The sequence below is a fragment of the Fukomys damarensis genome, unplaced genomic scaffold, assembly GCF_012274545.1.
Source record: "Fukomys damarensis isolate Sample0158 unplaced genomic scaffold, DMR_v1.0_HiC HiC_scaffold_1, whole genome shotgun sequence".
NCBI lineage: Eukaryota > Metazoa > Chordata > Mammalia > Rodentia > Bathyergidae > Fukomys > Fukomys damarensis.
In genome coordinates, this window is record NW_022900913.1 from 41,487,273 (window position 1) to 41,508,195 (window position 20,923).

At 38.1% G+C, this 20,923-nt stretch overlaps 1 protein-coding gene across 2 annotated transcripts in view; it reads right to left on the reverse strand.

Annotated features, from left to right (window-relative positions):
- Positions 1-2,149: 2,149 nt before the first annotated feature.
- Ankrd55 (ankyrin repeat domain 55) overlaps positions 2,150-20,923 on the reverse strand; it is an 88,829-nt gene continuing 70,055 nt past the window's right edge. For both annotated transcript variants that reach the window (XM_010626896.2, XM_033760958.1), the window contains exons 9-12: positions 18,272-18,439; positions 13,261-13,922; positions 4,339-4,431; positions 2,150-2,473 (exon numbers count right to left, since the gene is read on the reverse strand). In XM_010626896.2, coding sequence (XP_010625198.1) covers positions 2,352-2,473; positions 4,339-4,431; positions 13,261-13,922; positions 18,272-18,439 — 1,045 coding nt within the window. In that variant the 3' untranslated portion in view covers positions 2,150-2,351. The remainder of the gene's footprint in view (positions 2,474-4,338; positions 4,432-13,260; positions 13,923-18,271; positions 18,440-20,923) is intronic.

Consider the following 20,923-nt stretch of genomic DNA (forward strand, 5'->3'; position numbering starts at 1 on the left):
AGATTTCATGTCAAGGTCCAAGATTGGAAGATTCTTTGTATGTCTCTGTGTATAAATAAGTGTATTTTTAGGGGGATATAACAGTTTCCAAAGCTGTACAATTTTCTACAAATTGCTTTGACCTCCTAGTTATCCACTTAGTGGAGGGGCATATCAGCATCCTTAAATGATCACTCAGGAGCTGAACTTAATTTGATAATCTTTGATAACTCATAAATATTCCAATTCTCCCCTTTCTGGACACTTAGAAGGATTACATTTCTCTACTGCAATTTTGCTTTGAAGTTAGCCATGTCCACAATGATTTTATTTGGCAAATTAAATCTGAGAAAAAAAGATGAGATTTATGTTTGATATTCACTGATTTATCACAGGGAAGCATGTGTCAAGATGGAATCTACTTCAGCCAACTCTGACAGCTGGTGTGGGGCAAGAATTGTAGCTGAGAAGCAAATTATGTTAGCCAGTGGGATTTTGGAGTTAACACTGAGGTAGAGACTAACCTATCCTGATGAATCTAGGTGGGTTAGGGCAAGGCATCTACTATTGTATAGACATGGATTTAGACACACTGAACAGTATAATGTTGGATGCCTACAAAGAATGATTCTTCAAAGACAAAAACAACCCACAAACAACAAAAAAGAAAACTCTTCAGAAGCTGTCTTTAGAGCTCTTATATTTGTACCAGGATTTTCCCTCCCTTTAGCTACTGCTCAGTGTGGGAGGTTGGTGTACGAGCTTTCTGTTTTATAATATTGATTAAAAAAAACTACCATTGTCAAAATGGGGTTGTAGCCTCTACACTTCTTACATCCTCCTCCATTTACAAATCTCTCTACCTCTCTATTGCCTTCCTTTCTGAAAAAACTTAAGTGATTGGAACCATGTGGTATAAATGTGTAATCCCATTTCCTGGGAGGCTGAGGAAGGAGGATGGTGGGTTCAAAGCCAGCCTAGGATAGATAGGGAGTTCAAGGCAAGCCTGTACTACATGGGGAGACATTCTTAAAACATTTTTAAAAGTGATTGAATATCTCCTTTGTTGGCTCCAAAGGAGAGTCTATCTAGTGTATGGTAGAGTATGACCTCTCTAAACAAATAATACTGAGGTAGTGAATGTTATATTTGAGATACTTACAAAATAATATGCAGACATAGAACTAACATGGAAAAATTGTCATCCTTTTTTTGTTATTTTCCTTTGTAGTCTTGGGGATTGAATTCAGTGTCTTTGCAGTCAGCCACATCCCCAGATTTAATTTTTTTTAAAATTTTGAGACAAGGTCTCACTAAGTTGCTAAGTTGCCAAGGTGCCCAGGCTGGGTTCAGACTCGTGATCCTCCCATGTCCTCTTCCCAGAGTGCTGGACCAGGTTGGGGTCAGACTTATGATCCTCCTGTGTCCTCTTCTTGGAATGCTGGAATTATAGGTGTTTGCCACCAGGCCCAGCCAGTGATCATCAATTTAAGTGACTTCTCCTTGACCTTCACAGACAGGGCTGTGGCCCTAATCAAACCACACAGCATGCATGTCTTAGTAGGAGTCTTTCAAAACTGTATGAAGTCTTAAGTTTGGGAAAGTCTCAAGTAGGCAGAAACCATTATTTTGAAAAATAAAAAAAGAATTATTAAATACATAATTTGAGGAAAGTATAAGAAATGCCTATTTAACTCTGTTAAATAGGCCATGATGTACACCTTGTCAGTTCATATGACCTGCTCACTGTTGAAATAATCAAGCATATCTGAAAACAATAGCCGGTAGAAATGATCAAATAATAAAGAAGAGACATAAACTTTGTCAAGTGGTTTGAACTGTAGCCAGGAACTGACAATGTTAAAAAATATTTTGCTGAAGATTGTATTTTTTATAAGTCACAGACTGGTTGTAAGAATGTATTACTTTGGTTTTAACTAAGCTTTGTCAATTCAAGGTAGAATTATAATACACGTGAAGAACAAGACTGAGATGTCCTTTTAAAAAACATTTTGTTCATCAAAGCATACATTTAAAAAAAATAAAATAATTCAGCAAACAGACAAAACAATACACATGCCACAAAGCAAACCAACTATAGTTAAGTTTCCTGGCTAATAACATATACATTTTTAGACATTTTGGCATGTAGAGGTCAGATAGACATAATATATGCACACTGCAATACTGTATTGTAAGTGCTTATGAGAAAGTATTTTTATTTGGAATAAGGGGTTTTGAATTATAAAATTGTGAATGGCTTATAGATGCAGCTTTCTAAAGTAGTCTTTGTTCTTACAAACCAGAGTAGTCTCATGCTCTGAGAACGGAAGGTATTTGTCATCTGTATTTTTGCTGTCAGCAGTACTCAGTTAATTTGTATCATTGGTGGGACTGGCAGAGCGCGCACTGTCCTCAGCAGGTGTGCTGTGTCCCCGTTGACTGGGAATCGCAGGAAGTACTCTGTTTGTTCGTAGAGGTTCTCCAGATAGAACTGGGGAGAAAGAACAGAATGGGATAAGTTCAAGATCTTGTTGTCTCAGATACTCCTGAGGAATTGTGTAGAAAATCAGGGCTATTTTTTTAAGGAACAGGGGCATTTCCATGAAGCATGTGTTTCTGAGAGCTGAACTGTAGAGAAAAGCTGTAAATGAGAAACCATTCAGCTCACCACACGTACTCAGGGATTTTAAATGTGCACAAATACAAGACTAAACCAAGTATGCTCACAGAGCTGATCGAACTCTGTGTGGCGTAGCTGTGGATGGTCCAGTGTACACGGCTCTGAACCAGCTTACGACATTCGTACTGTGCCTTTATACAAACCTCTAAAGGTTCTCAGGCTCTTTTAAGAAGAGCTCAACATTCTTTTTCTCCCTCTAAGTTGACCAGAGATTTCTGTCTTCTCTTTTAAATATTGTGAAAAGCAAAGATTTTGGGCTCTGCTAAGAAAAGCCTCTCTGGCTTTTCTAACCTCCCCCTTCAAGTCTAAGGACTCTCTCCTTAATGAGATGGCTTTGCCACTACAGTTCTGCTGAAAAATGGGTTCAGACTCGAATTTCATGCAATACCAAAAATAGACACCACCACAAATTCTCACTTTGCACGAATCAGTAAGGGCAAAAAGAATCCTCTGTCAAGGAGGGGGTCGAGGTTTTTGTTTCTAACTCTGTGACTTGGAGCAAATTATTCCACTTAGTTTACTCATCTACAAAAAGATTAGGTTGTACAAAGACCCCATTGTTTTTACCTAAAAAGTTCTAGAGCTCTTAGTTGGTCCCCTTTAAACTGTAGCATGGGGGAGAAAAGGCACGTGGGGTATTTATTCTGTGCAAATAGTGAGCCCAATGGTTTACATAGGTAGATACTTATTGAACCTTTTCAACAGTCTTACCAGTCTGGCAGTATGGTAGGTCACTTGAGGTGAGGAATTTATCTGAAATAGGACAGCTTTTAAATAGTCTAAACTACAGTTAAGAGGATGTAGAGGGTTTCTCTAAGTGTGTGTGTGTGTGTGTGTGTGTGTGTGATAAATAAGCAGGGTGGAGTAGGAAGATAAAGAAGGAAGGAAATTAGAATCTGGAAAGTGTTACTGTTTCGCAAGACAGCTGACTCGTATCCTGTATTTTTGGTCCTGGCTCTGATACTTATCACCTAGGTGATGTTGGGAAAGCCACGTACACTTTCTAAAGTCAGTTTTGCCATTTGTACAATGGGGAATAATAATAAAACTTGCCTCAGAGTATAAATATTTAGGACATATAAACTCAGAATCACTAGATGTTGGGCCCAGGAATCTACTTTAGAATAGGCATTCCAGGGGATTATTTTTAGGCACTTCAAGTTTGAAGATTATTCATCCAATAGAATATATTTTATATTCTGAAAGTGCTGGGGTCTTTTGGGCATAAAATATCATAAAATAAATCAATAATGCCAAATAAATAATTAAATAATACCGATGAAAAGTATCCCCTTTCTGTTTAGGAATGCACAGGCTACAACACACAGATATTACACATTTCTGTGTATCCAACACAGTTGGGAATCCAATGTCAAGAGGCCAGTCTTAAAAATACTTTTAGCACCTTCTTAACGACATTAAATAATATATAGCAAAACAAACTTCTGTTACTGTTTTTATACTTCAAACACAAAAACACCTGAAGGGACTATTCTTTTTATAATTAAAAAAAAGTACTACTGAGTTTAATGAAGGTTTAAAGATTGCATCTATTTTCCTGCAAGTGTTGGCACTTGATGTTCTTTTAAAAATGGAAATAAAGTGAAATAATTTTTTTTGTTGTGTATAGATACGTTTAGTTGCAAAGGAAGCTTAGGAAGATTCATACTACTTACATTTTTGGTCTGGGAGAGGAGCGAGGTTGTTCCGAGAAAAAAGAAGATCCCTGATTTTGCGTCTGTTTGGGGAGAGATGCTGCAGATTTTGTCCTGGAGACAAACATATTTGCATCAATCCTTGAAGATTCAACTAAGTGTAAATTATAAAATTCAAAGAACAAGAGAATTTGTTAACAGCTGTTAGAGATCACTAAATTTAAGGTGTTAACAGGAACAACGAAAAGAATAGCAATAGCCATGCTTTATTGAATTTTTATTACATACTACTCACTGTTTAAATGAAAAGGTACTAGAAAAAATTTCTCAAATGAACTAGTTTAAATAAAAATGTATAGATGAGAAAAGTTGGTCACTCACTGTTCAAACCTTAAAGTTGGAAAAAATAAAAGTAATACAGATTTGGCATAGTTTATTCTATCTTTGATGAATGAGTGATGAGTAAGATTATTTTTTCCTAGAACAGTATTTCTTAATGCTAACAACACACAGAAATAATCTGAATTTAAATAAAATTATTGCTGTCCTGGCTATACTACAACTAAATGAGAATATATCTAGAGGTGAGGTGTCAGATTATCATCAGCTTTCAGGTCACTCAAATGTGAAGCTGAATTGTGAATCACTAGCCTAGAAGGCTGATGGATTAACCACTAGGGAAATCGTTATTCTTTAACTTTGGTGGTAGGCAATGGTATGCTGTGCCTACTCCATTTGAACCTACTCCAGAGAGTTGATGTTTACATTTTGGGGAATTTTTTGAGCTGCTTCATATTACCTTTTTAAGATTTTCTGTACAGAGGATTTAACCCAGGGCCTCATGCATGATAGGTGAGCACTTTACTACTAAGTTATGTCTCCAGCCTATGCTGCTGTTTTGAACTTGGCCATGTGGACGTATTTATGCCACTGAAATGGGAAAGTACTGATTTTTCCTCCCTGAAGCAAGTTAAACATCCAACACATTATTGATGACAAGCAATGGATATTCTAGATCCCTGAACATAGACAGGAGTACACAAAAGTTAAATAAGTCCATTTTAAAAGTTGACAAAGTAGAATAATGAATGGGATCTTCAGTTCTGGGGTCAGACAGGATTAAGCTTAATTCCTTGCTTCCCCGTGTTTTAACTAAATAACAGGGCAAGTGACATAACTTCTTTAAACCTCCATTTCCTTTTCTATCGAATGGTGAAAATAATTGTGTTTTCCAATTCTCCTAAAGATTCTCCTAAATTGGAGACCAAGTGTGAAATATTTAGCTTGCAAAGTAGAGGATTCAGTCAACATCAGCAGAAAACAAAAAACAAGCAAACAAACAAAACCAAAACAATAAAACAAAGCAAAATCCACACAAAGAAAAGAAAGACAACAAGCAGACAGACACGTAGACAGAGAGACACACATGATCTTTTGTCTAGTAAGAAGAAACCTGAAACATTACTCATATCCTGAACCAGTGCTCACGAGTTTTGGGGAAAGCAGTCCTTAAAAGTATCAACTGTAACTGTAGATTGTGTAGGAACAGCCATCTAAGCAATATCATTTGATGGAGATTGAACAAAATGTCCAGTTTTTCTGGATATGTCTTTATATTTTATTGCATTAATTTTGAAAATCAAATGACTTCATTATCCATTATTAATAAAATATTATTGGGTTGAATTACATTAGAATTCAAATCAGCTCATATCTTAATTGTATGGATAATTATTTGTATGGATAGCAGAAATTTGTAAGACCAGGAGTTGAGCTATTATTAATTACAGCTAATGCTTATTGAGCAGTTTCTATTATGAGGAACTGGGCCAACTGCTGCAGGTACATCTTCCCCAGGACCCTGTGGTTTGAAGAGCTTCTAAAATGTGCTCAAAGTCACATGATGGGAAATGACAGAGCCTAGACTCAGGCCAGATCTGTCTGGCCCTAAAATCTACACTATTCTGCCTCCCTGGGAATTAAAGCAATGTTGTTAGGATGGGAGAAGTGGGCAGAGAGGACCCCGGTCAGGGATTTGGGAGAAGGGAGGAGAGTTCAACCTTATTCCATACTGGTGTTTTGCCCATTTAAAAAAATGTGTGGGACTATGTATAGCCCCAAACTCCCTGCCTGTTGTTGCTGCAGGTACTTCTAGGGAAAATCTGGCCTGTGGGGACAGAACTGAAGACTACTGTCTTAGAATAAGGGGCAGGAAAGGTTTTCACGGTTACATGAAGGAGCCAAAAGTGAGTGAAGGATTAATAATAATAAAATAATGATAATGAATTAAATTTAGCCATCATCTATTGAGAACTCACAGTATTTTAGATCCTAGAGGGTACAAAGAGAAGGATATGGGAAAGGGCTTGGAGAGCCTTAAAATTTACATGAGATGAAAGATGATAAACTTGGAATTTTGAAGCCCCTTGAGTAGTGTTGTGACGATTAACACGGATTGTCAACTTGATTGGTTTGGGAGACCCCTGGAGTGTAGCTTGGTTGTGTCTTCCATAGGTCGGGGAAGTGTGACTTTGAGGGTCTGTATATAAAATTTTACTCCTTCCTTTCTGGCACTGTTTCCCTGCTCTGCTAGTGTTTCTGCCTTCTGGCTAGGGATGGAATCTCCTGAAACCATGAACCAGATTACATTTGTCCTACTTTAAATTGTGAGTGTCAGGTACTGTGTCTCAGTGTCAGGAAAACTGACCAATACAGCTATGATGATAGAGTCTGCTAGTGCGTCACAGGGGAATGGAGGGTCCCCTAGAGTAAAGATGTTCTTGAATCACATAGACCTTGTTTGTATGTCTGCTTTGCCACTTTCAAGATAGCGCTGGGACCTTATGTAGGTAAGGCCTCTGTCTCTTTATTTATGAAATGGAGATTAAAAACTCTCTGGCAGTGAAGTTGAAAGGGATGTGCTCAACAAGGTAGAACTATTGTTTTTTATTAGGAATAGTAAGAAAAAAGAACACCTGCTATAGGGATTAGGGTGTCCTTCACATAGAAAGACAGTTTTAAACTGGATCTTAAAGATTGTAGAAATCTGTCAAACACACAGTGCAGACAGAAACCCAAAACATAGGCAAAGATGTCACCTAGGGCAAAGGTAGTGGAGCTCTAAGGAACTGTTGAAGGGGTTTGAGACTGCAGATACACAAGCGGAGAGGGAAGCAGGCCAGACCATGATCTAAGTGCTTTGCCCTAGTGGTTTAGGAATCTGGCTTTTGCTCAGCGTTGATGAAAAGTCACTGGTGGTTTTAAACAGAGGGTCCACAAGAGCCAACCTACCCAATTAGAAGTATATATCGTTGCTGGGATAGTCTAGAAAGTCATGGATAAAGAAGTTCTCCTTTGAGGGAGAAGGGAAGTGAATACTTTCTTACTTTTCTTGTGATGGCTTGAAAATAACCAGGCTACCAGGAAACACCACAAAGATTTTTCTGTTCCATATTCTCTGAAAGCTGATCGCAGTGACTTAAGCTGAGGTGCTCCAAATTCCATCTCACTGGCATAGGGGCTTCATCCCCCATATCTCTGCATCTAGCTCACAGGTCTCAGAAAACATTCAGCAATCATCATTACAGCTAAAGGTTCAGGGTTGCGGAGGTAAACACTGCCTGGAATTTCACACGATAGACTGCTAGCCCATTTCATTTCTACTGAACCTGGAGTAAGAAAGGAGAAAATTCAAAGATAAAGGGACTCTCCAAGTTCAAGTGAGTGGCACAGTGGTATGAGTTACAGTATCTAATTGCTTTACCTAGATTTCACATAAAATACGGAAGCTCAATGTAGAAATATGTTAAGTTTCATCCTGCCTAGACTAACAAAAACTTCAGTGGACCTTTTAGACTGTAGTGCAGAAGCCTCAGTAATTCTAAAAATAAAGCATCACATTGAGTTAAAAACATTCCTAAAGATATAGTTTTTAAGGCAAGGAAATCTTTTCATTTTGGGAAGGATACTGTAATGGATGAGAAAATTATACAGTAGATAATCAGTATATCAAAAAACTAGACTTGAAGCTTTAGGGGGACAAACACATTGCCTTGGTGATACCTTATATTCAAGAGCTCTGGATTCATGTTCATTAATGGGCTGTAAGACTGAGAAAAATCACTGAAGTTTTCTAGGTTATATGAATTGTAACTGGAAAGGGCCCTACGTGTCCAGAAAGTCAGAATAATGTGGCCCAGAAGGATGTTTCTTGCTTTGTCAATCAGGATTCACTGAGGAAAATAGACACCTGTCTAGGTTTTCCAAACAGAGAATTACATATAGAAAATTGATTGTAGCTGAAAGTCAGAGGGCAAAATGAAAGAACAATCCACAAATTAGCCATAGCAGCATGATGCAACTTCCTCTTAGCTGAAGAAAAAGTGGCAGGAAAGGGTATTACCAAGGCCCAGATGATGGCAGGAGTCAGCCCCACAGAACAAAAGGCTGTGTGGAGGAAGGTAGAGGAGATGGAGCCTATCATGAATTCCATAGGAGAGATGGATGCTGCCCGCAGAGAAATATTTTCCTACTCATGTCTTTCTTCTCTTAATTTTCTGTCAGAGCCTCCTATTGGCTGAAACTACCTGGAAGTCAGCTGGCAAGGAGGTCCAGGAAGCATAATTCTCTGAGGCAGAGTAGAGTAGGAGGAAGACAAGCAATCAATCTGTTGGTACACTTGCTTAAGTAATTCCTTTTCCTCACCTCTCTTCTCCTCTCCTCTGTCTTCCCCTCCACTCTCCCTCTTTTTTCTTTTCTTTCTCTTTTCTTCCTACTTTCTTCTCTCCCTCTGTCTCTCCTAGTCTTTCTTCTCTCTCTCCTTCCCTTCCTTTATATCTTTCACCATGGTAGGCACTAATTCCTGGGCTCAAGGGGTCCTCCTGGCTCATCTTCAGAGGTAGCGGAGACTACAGTGATATACCACAGTGACCGGCCTACATTTCATCCTGTTTAAAATAACGATGATCTATAGCTTGTCTCTGCAGTGTAGTGCTTAGCCTAGCATCCTACCCACAGTTCAACAAAATGTTTAAAATACATGTAAACAGTATTACATGCAAGTCACTGTCTTGCTTTACATGTATAAACCCATTTAATTTTAATGGCTACCGATAGTCCTATAATTAAGTATTTTTCTCCCTTTTTTTGTTCAAATGAGGAAACAAAGGCTCAGAGAAATCAAATAGCAGTAAGTGGCAAAGCTGGACTTTGAACTCAGTCTGATTTTAGAATCTGTCTCCTATTTGTTGTTGCATACTGTCTTCTGATAAATTAGTAATGATAAACACTTAATCATTTAAGTGATAGGATAGCTAAGATTCTTTCCATTAAAATCCTATGACTTTGTGTTTAAACATGAGAAGAAAGTCAATTTAAAGTCAATTTGGGGCTGGGGCTGTAGCTTATTGTAGAGTACTTGCCTAGCATTCATGAGGTCCTGAGTTTGATCTCTAGCACCTCAAAATAAAGTCATTTGCTGAATTACTGAATTATTTTAGCAATCCGTATCACTTAAAGCTCATTTATAGGCTGAAGACTCTTGGAAGATTTATCTTACCATGAGTCACTTGTCTTGAATGGCGCCTACTACTTATAATCAGTAGAAAAATATAAAAATAAATTATTTGACATATAAGCACAGCTAATTTCTTATGAATCTCTTGGAGAATTTAACTTTTCCTTTTGTGCTGTTCTGCTCCCCTAGGATTTTTCCAGTTACTTCCTTGGGAGCTAAACAAATCTCCAAAGCAAGTTCTTATTAATGTCCTTATATTTCAAATAAAACAGAAATTTTTGGATGGCAGGAGCAGAATTTACAAGTTTTCTATTCCTTTTCCCTTAGAAACAGAAATTTAATTTTTGGAAAGACAATAATGTGCCTAGCTAAAAGGCTAAAATTCCCAGTCTTCCTGGAAGACTTATGACAAAATTTATGACAAAAATTTGAGCCACTGAGAAGCACACAGAAGTAGGGTCCCCATAGGACTTCTTAATGGGAGCTGATTCAGCTGGGGAACATCCATTTCTTCCTTTCCCTTCCCCTCCCCTCCCCTCCCCTCCCTTCCTTCCCTCATTCCCATTGCACCATCAGTCTTTGAAGTCACTTGAGAGGTAGAAGTCATATTTTAGGCTATGGAGCACATAGATCCAAGGAGTCACAAAGTGTGGGAGATGCCTACTTCAAACTTCTTTCATATGAGAAAAACTGAGCCCTTGTTTGATGGCCACAACTGAGTCTTCACTAAACCTTATGATAAATATGTAGCTCCTGCTGCTCAGAAGCATCTCTCTAGAACCTGAGAGATATTCTCTAGAACATAATCATAAAAATAGTGAGATCTCTACCTCCAAGACTCTGTGGGAGGACAAAATACAACTTTGATAATTACCAGACAACAAGCATAGCTGGTCTAGTTTCATTTACATGAGCCAATTCTTTGTACTTTGTACTTCTCTGACTGACTCTCCATATACTCCTCCTCAGTTGTTTGCTTTTAGTTGGCCTTAAAAATTGCTAATTTTGTAGGTCACAGAGGTGGACAATATATTATTAGTCACTCACTAGCTTTGTTGTAGATAAGAAGTATGACTTTTGGGTCACGATGGTAACAGTTGCAACGTTACTTTTCAGAACTTGAAGATCACTTTTGTTTCCACCAACTCTTGGGCCAGCACAGATATCCATGGGTGACCTTTGATATCAGAATGCCTCAGATCATGCTACTGCAGTCATTTTTGGAACACACATCCCATGAAGAGCCACAAAAATTGATTATGCATGTGCAGAATACTGATTATTTCACCTCCAAATCACCTTTCCTATGCCATAAACCATCTGTTTCTTCAGATCATAAATATTCACAAACACTAGCCCTGGTGAGACAGATTTCAAATTTGGGTCTCCCACCTCCACCATGCTTAGCTACCTTGTGAATAAATGCTTTCTCTTTTGTAAAGCTTATTTCAATGACTGGTGTACTATGCAGAGGCAAGAAATGGGCCTGGTTCAGTAATAAATGTAGTAAACTTCTGTTATTCAACCAATCATGACTTTGAATTTCCGATACAAATAACTAAACCCAATCCTAATTCATATAACAGAGACATCCCAAGACTGTATATAGAATAGAAAAAGACTCTCAAGTTTTCAAATAAAGAAGGTATTAGTTGGTTAGGACAGTACTAACTTCAGAAAGCAAGCTGAGTGGAGGCCTTAGAGGCCATTGAAGTGTCTGTTAAAAGATGGCAGAACCATGTGTTCTTCTCTTTCTTATCCTGCTAGAGAAAAAAATGCAAAAACATTACCCATGCCACTAGCCAAACACTTCAGTGCTTTGAGGAAGAAGCAAACTCTTGAGTGGATTACTAAATGGATTAATGTGTTTATCCTGTACTTAAATATGTGTAAATATGTATGAGCAAAACCATTGTCTACCTCAAAGCCTCCATGTATCAGGCATAAGGCAATGAGAGAAGAGAATCCCCCACCCTGTATTTCAACAAGAAGGCATGCTCCTTATTCTACAAGACACTGCTCCCTTTTCTACTTTGAAAAAAAGTATGTATCTCTTGGTCTTCCATTTTCTAATTTTGACAGAAGTATGGGCTCAAGAAATAGATCGTGTTTTCTCTTAGCACTACTACATGAAAAACAACAACAGAAACACATTGATGAAGAATTAGTGGTGTGGACTGAGTGGCCCTGGGGACAGTTGGTGTCCAAGGGCACAGTGGTTACTCATTTGCAGCCCATTATCACCACATGAGAATTTGGGTTCATTATTGTCAGATTTTCACCTTTCTTAAGAGAAGCTAGAATGTATCAATTTTTATAAAATATCATGGTTAAAATATTGGCAATTAACTCATGTAAGAAGCAAACCAAAGTACTGTGTGACTGAACAATTTTAGAAGCTGTTTTGCAGCCCCAGACATTCTTAAGCTCTGAAGTGCATCAAATCACATAGGAATAAAAAAACAAAACAAAGAAAAAGAAATTGTAAGGGCCGGGGATTTAGATCAATGGTTCTGTTGCCTGTCTCGCAAGCTCAAGGACCTGAGTTCAATACCGGTACCAAAACAAAACAAAACAAATCACATAGGAATCATTTTTTAAAATTTAAAGTGAATTCTTTGTTGTTGGCTGGGGATGTAGCTCAGTGGTAGAGTGCTTACTAGCATGTGTAGGTCCCAAGTTCAATTCCCAGTACTGAAAAAAATTATTTAGCATGATGCATGTATGCATAAGGAATAGAATATATACATATGTATGTATGGATATAAAATAAAAATTCTTCATTGTGATACATTTATTTAAAAGGGGTGTGTACACCCCTTTTAAAATAATATTGGTAGCTTTGTATGAAAGGGACTAGGTACTAAGAGAAGAAGCAGGGAAAAAATTGCCATGTAATCCTTTGATGTGTGTTGAGACTTAAACCATAAATGTGCAAATGTGTTACCTATATGTATAAAACCGGGATTGCCATTTTCCCTCCTCCCTCACCAAGATTTTGGTTCAGGAGTTCAGGGGTAGGGACTAAATGCCTGATTTTAAAATAATCACATAAAGAAATCAATTTCTTGAAGGTGATTTTGCTATACCATCCCTGGTTAATGATTCTTTTTAGTAGAAATAGTAATATTTCAGCTCTAAGCTAGTAGACAACACACATCTTGGCTGGGAAGACAAGAAAGCACCTCACACACTTTAACCCGATTACTTTCTGAGTGGAAAAGACAGAACATTTCCATAGCCTGGAAAACTCCAACTCAGTGATAGTCCAGGAAATACAACACCCAAAAGTGCCCCTAGTCACTCGTCTCATTCTTGTCCTGCCCTCTAGGTGACTGGTCTTTCTTCAGTCCCTAGCCTGGAAGTTCATGAGATACCTCCTGTACAGACAGCATCAGGAATGAGGAAGAGGAAAGCAAGGACATTACCGGGTGGAGGATTGTGCAGATGAGGAAGATGTGGTGGCCCAGCGAGCTCCTGGTGACCTGGGCGGCCAGTGAGAAGCCTGTCTAGCAGCTTTTCAGAAGAAGACACAGCCCAAGCTTTGTAGGAGAATATCTGATTAGAGTCTCCCTTCCAGGGATTATCTAACAACATCTGGCACCCAGTCCTGTTACTTAATAAATCTTGCTCGCTTTGGCTTTTCTGAGATCTCTGGGCAGTATGCTGAATGTCAAGGCTCAAGGCAGCTTGGGAAGTGGCCCCATGGGAAGCTGTCAGGAAATTATTGCCCAGGGTAATGGGTGGGAGACTCTGCGTTCTGATGGGTGGAAGCCCTTTACGGGCAAAAAGTTTCTTTTCTGGCAAGAGATACTTTAAATTCTCTGAGGTCCTCTTCTTAAGGTTGACCATAGCCACCTGATCACCAGCCTGTTCTTGGCAGTTGGTATCCATGCTGTCAAAGGTGGTGGTGATGTCATCAACTTCTGAGGTGTCCTCCCCACTGGGTCGGTCCTTGCCGTGATCCTTCTGATGGGCTTTCTGCTCCTCTATCTTGCTTTTGCAGAAGATTTGGTTGAGCATGTTGAACCGTCCCTCCTTCTTCTGGGATCGACTGTTTTGGGGAGGCAGGAGTCGAGCAGGCTCTGTTCTATAGAAATATAAAGAATAAAGATCAAGTGTGAGGACAGAAAATAGAGAAAATATCACTAACCAAGATACTGTACACCCATTCCATATGCTTGATTATGTTGTCTGGGGTTATCCACGGTACCCCTCAAGTCCTGTCAAGTCAAAGCCACTGTGTAAGAATTCACATCCTTCAAGGTCCTCTTGCCAAAGTGGTTGGTCCCCTGCTCACTCAGTACTTTGTTTTTCTTTTTCATTTCCTTTAAAAGGCTATCCTTTTTTTTTTAAATTGAGTTTATTGGTACATTTTAGGTATACAGTATAGTTACATTCATTATTGGGATCTTGTACCTTTACATGACAGGTCTTGGTCCTCATTTTTTCCCCCTTTCCCTGCCCTCCCTTCACTCCTCCTCCCCTCCCCATTTACAAACACTTTATTTCCATTTTCTCATATTATTTTTATTATTATTTATTTTATTATTATTTCTCATATTTTTTATTATTATCTTTCCCCTACCCTTCCCACTTTCCCTACACCTTCAGCCCTTTTCTTCCTATTTCACATTGTCAATTATCTCATTAGGATCTTGTGTACTATTATAGTTTATTCACACCCGAGAAATTCTTCGGTATTTACACATGTGTGACTTATTTATTTCACTTAGGAGTATATCCTCAAAGTGTACCCCCACACAATCTACTTTAACTAAGATAAGCTGACATTAGTTTAAAGTGTTCATGTGCGCCCCCACCCCACCCCGTGGTACTAAGGATCAAACCCAGGGCCTTGTGCATGCACGGCAAGGCACCGAGCCACATCCCCAGCCCATTGTGTTCTCTTCTTAATGACAGTCAAAAGGAATATGAGCTCTAAGTAAACAGAAGAAGGCCAAAAGCTAGAGTGCAGGTTGCATCTAGTAGAAAGATGATAGTAGCTGCCGACGTGGGGAGAAAGTGGTTTTAAGCTTTCTCTGAAGGAGATTCCAAGGAATTTGGAGAGAGAGATGGAGTACAGACCTTTTCCACTGCAGAAACCTTGCTCATTTTATGCTGTTTGAGGGACTGTTTTCCTAAATCTTTTGTTGAAAATACAAAATGAAACAGGGAGAGAAGCCTTTATGTGAGTTCCAGCTAAAGAAGTTTGCATGCCAGAGGTTGGGCGTGGCGGCAGAAGAAAAATGAGCAATGCCCAAAACACAAGCAAATTCTAAAGAAAAACACCCAGATGTTTGGCTGACTTTACTCAGATCGAGTTTTGAAGCACTATTCATTTTTCTTTTTTGACACAGGGTTTTGCTATGCAGTTCAGGCTGACCTTCAATCACCATGTAGCATGGGTTGGCCTTGGACTCGCAGTGATCCTCCTGCCTCACTCTTTTGAGCGCAGGGATTGCAGGCATGCGCCTCTGCTCCTGGCACTATGCTGTTTTTCTTCCTTGGACAATTCTGTGTTATTTTCTTTTGAGGCCACAACTGAGTTAATACTTTCTGCAGATGGAATGAATGATGCAACGTGACCCATATGCATACCGTTAAGAGTCAGACTGCAGCGTTACTCTTGGGAGGTAGACACTGTAATCTGTTTAAAAGCATCCACTTATTTAGATGCATATAATGAATGTCTTCTGGAGACGTCACTCAGTGCATAATGGAATCTTTGTTCCCACAATATATTTGTAGGTTTATTCTTTCACCTTTCAATACGCTTTTTGAAATACTTGACTCAGCTTCTGGACTCCTAGTACTACCAGGAAGAACTACAGGAGATCTCGACATTCTTTCAAGTTTCCTATGAAAATATGTCCCTATGATTATTGTTGTTAAAGCATCTTCTACACTTTTTTCCTCTTGTTACAGGCTATGATTTAGGCCAATGGGTCTCAAATTATGGCTCAATGAATGCTCAGGAAAGCATCCCCAAGGCTCTTCCAGGAGTTTCGTGAGGTTAATACTATAATCAACATAATGCCAAGAAGTCAGTTGTCCTCTTTAATGGCTTCTTTTGCACCCATTGATGATGTAACAGAAATGTGAGTAAGGTTGTAGGAGACTTAGCAAAAATTAGCCTCACAGTGTATCAAACATGTGCACTTTTAAAAAAAAGGCATTTAACTTAGTAGTTTCCTGTTGAGGTAGTGAAAGTTATTAATATGGTAAACATTTACGCTAGAGTGTACATTTTTTTGTACCAGGAATCGAATTTGGGAACTTTTGCTTGTGAGGCATGCAGCAGAACCATTGAGCTAAATCCCCAGCCCAAGTATACATTTTTAAAATGAAATAAGAAACAGTCATGAGCAATTGTACTGCATGTGGAGTTTTGACAGTTGTCTTTAGGCAAGGCACTTGGGTCATTGTTGGATTGCCAGCTGGCCTATGTATTTTTTTTTTTTTCATGGAACACCATTTTCATGACTTATAGTCAAACGACAGCAATGTGGAGTTGGGTATTTGCAATTGTTTTTGTCAAATGCAGAGTACAACTATGGTTACCAAAGGTGAGGGTAGAGTAGGGGGGATGGGAGATGCCAGTCAAAGGGAACAAAACTCCAACTATATAGAAGTAATAAATCTAGAGATTGAAAGTACAGCACGAGGACTATGGCTAATAATATTTGTGTTAGCTTTCTTTCACTGCGAAAAATACTTGGGATAAACAGTTTATAAGGAAAGAAGATATATTTTGACATATGGTTTCAGTCCATGGTTGCTTTTGGCCCTGTCACTTTGGAAGTATGGCAGCACAGAGGAAGTGGCAAGAGTGCAAGGCAGAGGAAACGTCACCTCAGAACAGCAGGGAGGCAAAGAGAGGAAGAGGAGGGGATGGAGTTCCAATATCCTTCGTGTGGAAACTCCTCAGTGACCTAACTTCCTTCTTCCAGGCCCATCTCCTAAAAGTTCTGCTACTTTCTCATAACATCAGGGGCTGAGACCAAGCCTTTAACATATGGACCTTTGAGGGGACATTCAAGATCCCAGCTATTGAGTGTTGTGTTCGATAGCACAAATGTGCTAAGAAATAGATTTAGGTGTTCTCATTATACACACAAAAAAAACATAACTGTGAAGTGAAGGCTATGTTAAATAATTGGGCTAGCATTTTACTATGAATATATATATATATATATATAATATTAAAACCACATTGTATACCTTAAATATATAAACATTTATTTTAAAACTGAACAAAGCGAGCCTGCCATTTTAATGTAAATGACCGACAGTTATTGCTGCCAATGACAAAAGTTAAGCTTTCAAGCAAAAATTGGGATTTAAGAAAAATCTTAGAAAATACTAGAAATCATAGAAATACTGTAAATTTGATAGCATCCCGAAATATAAAGGCTTTTCTGGTGAGATCATTGCTGGTATTACCAAATATGACTTCTTGATATTGTATAATGAACTGTGTCATTTTGAAGATATAACTAAGTGAACCAATCTTTTCCAACTGACCAATGCAAAGAATAAAATCATGCATGGGTAGAAGACCGTAAGGTGTATGATATAGTAGTAAGTTTTAAAAGATATAACAAATATATCTTTAAATTAATATAATATATCTTTTAATTAATATATCTTTTGTTATATCTTTAAAAGATATAACAAATTCATTGATATCATGACAGAGATCACATTGCATTTAACCTTTGTAAACTATTAATTATTAGGTTGTGGCACAGTATAGGAAGAAAATTAGCAGAAATACTTCAACTACCTATCTAGGTGAAGCCAGACTATCATATACTGTGTGGGAATCCTATCGTCTTCTACCACACTTCTAGTAAGACAGAAAAGAGGTTTGCCAAAACTGCGAAGCAATGTAGTGCTTATTAAAATTTTCTTGTTTCAGAAAGTAGAAATACTAAATAAAACATTTGTGTTTATGATTAAAATGTGGAATTTATGTTAACATAGAAATGTCATGGGTTTATTACTAAGTTAAATGAATAAATAAGTATTCTCTTAAACATTTCTCAGTTTAATTTTTAATGCCGTAAGTATTGACGAGATAACTCCTAGATAACTTTGGGGTTCTTAATACTTTTTGAGAGTATAAGAGCGTCCTGCTAACGAAAAGTTTCAGAAATGCTGATTTAGGCAAAAGAAGAAGGAAAGCAGTGAGTCAAGTCTAGTGAGTGTGAGGCTGACGGATCCAGGCTTTTACTATTATTTTGTTCCACACAGTCGAGAACATTTCACTCTATGTTAGATAACAGGAAGCACATATAGTTAATTGCATGATTATTTACTTATATAATTATATTAAGTTTTTGCTGGTTTCACATATTGGTGATTGAGAGAATGTATCTAGTTTCATACATCTTTAAGAGGAAGAAACGCACGAGTGCCTCTTGATGCTCTCACCTGCTCTCTTGGGAGAGGAGCTGGACGCAGGCTGTGTGGCCGCAGTACAGGGCATAGGCCAGGGGCGTGCTCTCATTGATGTCCCTCAGGTTGCTGTCCATGCCCAGCGCCAGCAGTGACTGGACACATTCTGCCTTTCCTGCAGCCGCAGCCCAGTGCAGGGGTGTCCTGCAGGAACCACACAAGGAGAGCACATAAACAGTACAGGTTGCTTAGCTGGCAACTGCCACACAAAGTGTGGGTGAAGTAGGAAAATCTTGTTGCTATTTAGAGTATAGAAAAAGAATGTATGAAACACAGCGTAAGGTTGAAGATGAGTATGCAGGGGAGCCTCTCCTCCAGCTCTGAGTATTCTCTGGCTTTCCACGTTCATCGGCCTTTCTGAGAATATCCTAGAAGAGGACGGAGTGGGTCAAAAGTATAAACAATGTTAAGATTCTTTGCACATAATGCCCAACTGCTTTCCAGGAAGATTGACTCAATCCCTTATAGCTGAGTCTATTTTTTCCCTGGAGCAAGTATTATTACCCTCTTCAAAAACCTTTGCCAATTTAGTAGGTAAAATGATATTTTTCTATTATTTTCTTTTGCATTTCTTTACTTTTGAAATATGTTTATTAGTCATTTGAATATTTTCACTGAAATGACTCTTAGCTTGGTGTGTTAGGATATGTAGCACTCTGGAGGGCTGAGGCAGGAGGATCTCAAATTCAAGCCTAAAATGAACAACAAAAGAACTTATTGAAATTCTGTCTCACTACAAAAAATAAAATAGGGATGGATATGTAGCTCATTGTGAAGGCTCTGGATCATTCAATCTCCAGTACCTTAAAAAAAAAGAAAGGAAAGAGGAATTACTCTTTATGTCCTTTGTCCAATTTTCTATTAGTGTCGTGGTTTTTCTTACTAATTTGCATGGGCTTTTTAATATCTTAAAATATATAAATATTTTATAGGTTACTCTTATGTAAAGATTTTCTCTAGTTTGTTACTTGATCTGTAGTTTTTGAGGGATTTATCCACAATTTAAAAATCACCATTTCCTTTCCATATTTTTACCCTCATAATGTATGCTTAGAAAGTTCTTCATTAGTGAGAAGGCAAATAAATATTCAACAGTATTTAAACATTTATTAAATTACAAAACCAGTATTTTCTTAAGAAAATAAAAAGAAACCCAGAAAGTAGGAGAAAATATTTACAAATCATCTATCCAATGAAGTGCTTGTCATTTTAATCTTTCAGATCTGAAAAATAGAAAACCAACCCCCTTTTAAAACAGGGAAAGATTGGAATAGACTCATTATTTAAAAAGATATATGTATGGCAAATAAGCACGTTAAGAGCTTCTCAGCATCATTTGTTCTTAGGAAAATACAAATTAAAATCACAAGGCTGTACCACCACACACCTACTAAAATTAAGTCAATTGGGGCCGGGGATTTAGCTCAGCGGTTCAGTGGCCTGCCTTGCAAGCGCAAGGACCTGAGTTCAATCCCCGGTACCAATAAATAAATAAAATAAAATAAAATAAATAAAGTCAAAACAAAGGAAAGGTACACAGTACCCGGTGCTGATGAAACCTTCCTGGTGGGAATGTGAAATGGTACTGGCTTCTTGGGAGAACAGTTTGGGGATTCCTTCTAAAATTAAATATACATTGTCTATATGACTCAGAGATCCCACTTCTAGATATATATAGCTAAAGGAACAAAAACTTACATTCACACAAAAACCTGTTCTTAAGTGTTTATATAGCACCTTCACAACTGCCCCAAACTGGAAACAATGAATGTCCTTCAGTATGAAAATGAGTAAATTATGGTTCATTTACACATTGGGAAACTACACAGGGATGAAAAAGAATAGGCTACTGATAAATGGATAGCTCTCAAATGTATTCTGCTAGGTGACATAAGTCAGTCTTAAAAGGTTATATAGGATATATGGGCCAAGCTTCTCTAACCTGAAAATGTGAAATTGGAAATGCTCCAAAATCTGAAACTTTCTCAGCACCAACGTAACACCACAATAGAAAGTTCTGAATCTGACCCCTTGTGATAAGTTGTAGTCAAAATTCAGACACAGTAAAAGTACAGTGTAAAAGTACTTTTAGGTCATGTGTATAAATGTCATGTATATACTTAAGTCCCATCCCAACACACCTTATTACCTATATGGAAATATTCCCAAATCAAAAAATTTCAGGAATCAGAAATCCATTGGATCATAAACATTTTTGCTAAGGTCCATTCAACCTGTAATTTTGTGTGGATATCATTCTGGAAAAGGCAAAATGATATATAGAGAGAGCCAATCAGTAGTTACCAGGGCTTAGGATGGGAGGGGTTGACTGTAGAAGGGCAACATAAATCGATATTGGAATTGTTCTGAGTTTTGTTGTGATTACACATTAAAATTCATAGACTTTCTTTTTTTTTTTTTTTTTTTTTTTTTTTTTAGACAGGGTCTTTCTCTGAATTCAAGCTGGTCTTGAACTCACTATGTAGCCCAGCCTGGCCTTGAACTCATAGCAATCCTCCTGCCTCAGCCTCCCATGTGCTGGGATTACAGGCGTGCATCACAATGAGTGGCACTGAACTCAGACTTGTGATTGCTTCAGCAGCACATACACAAAAATACTCAAAGACT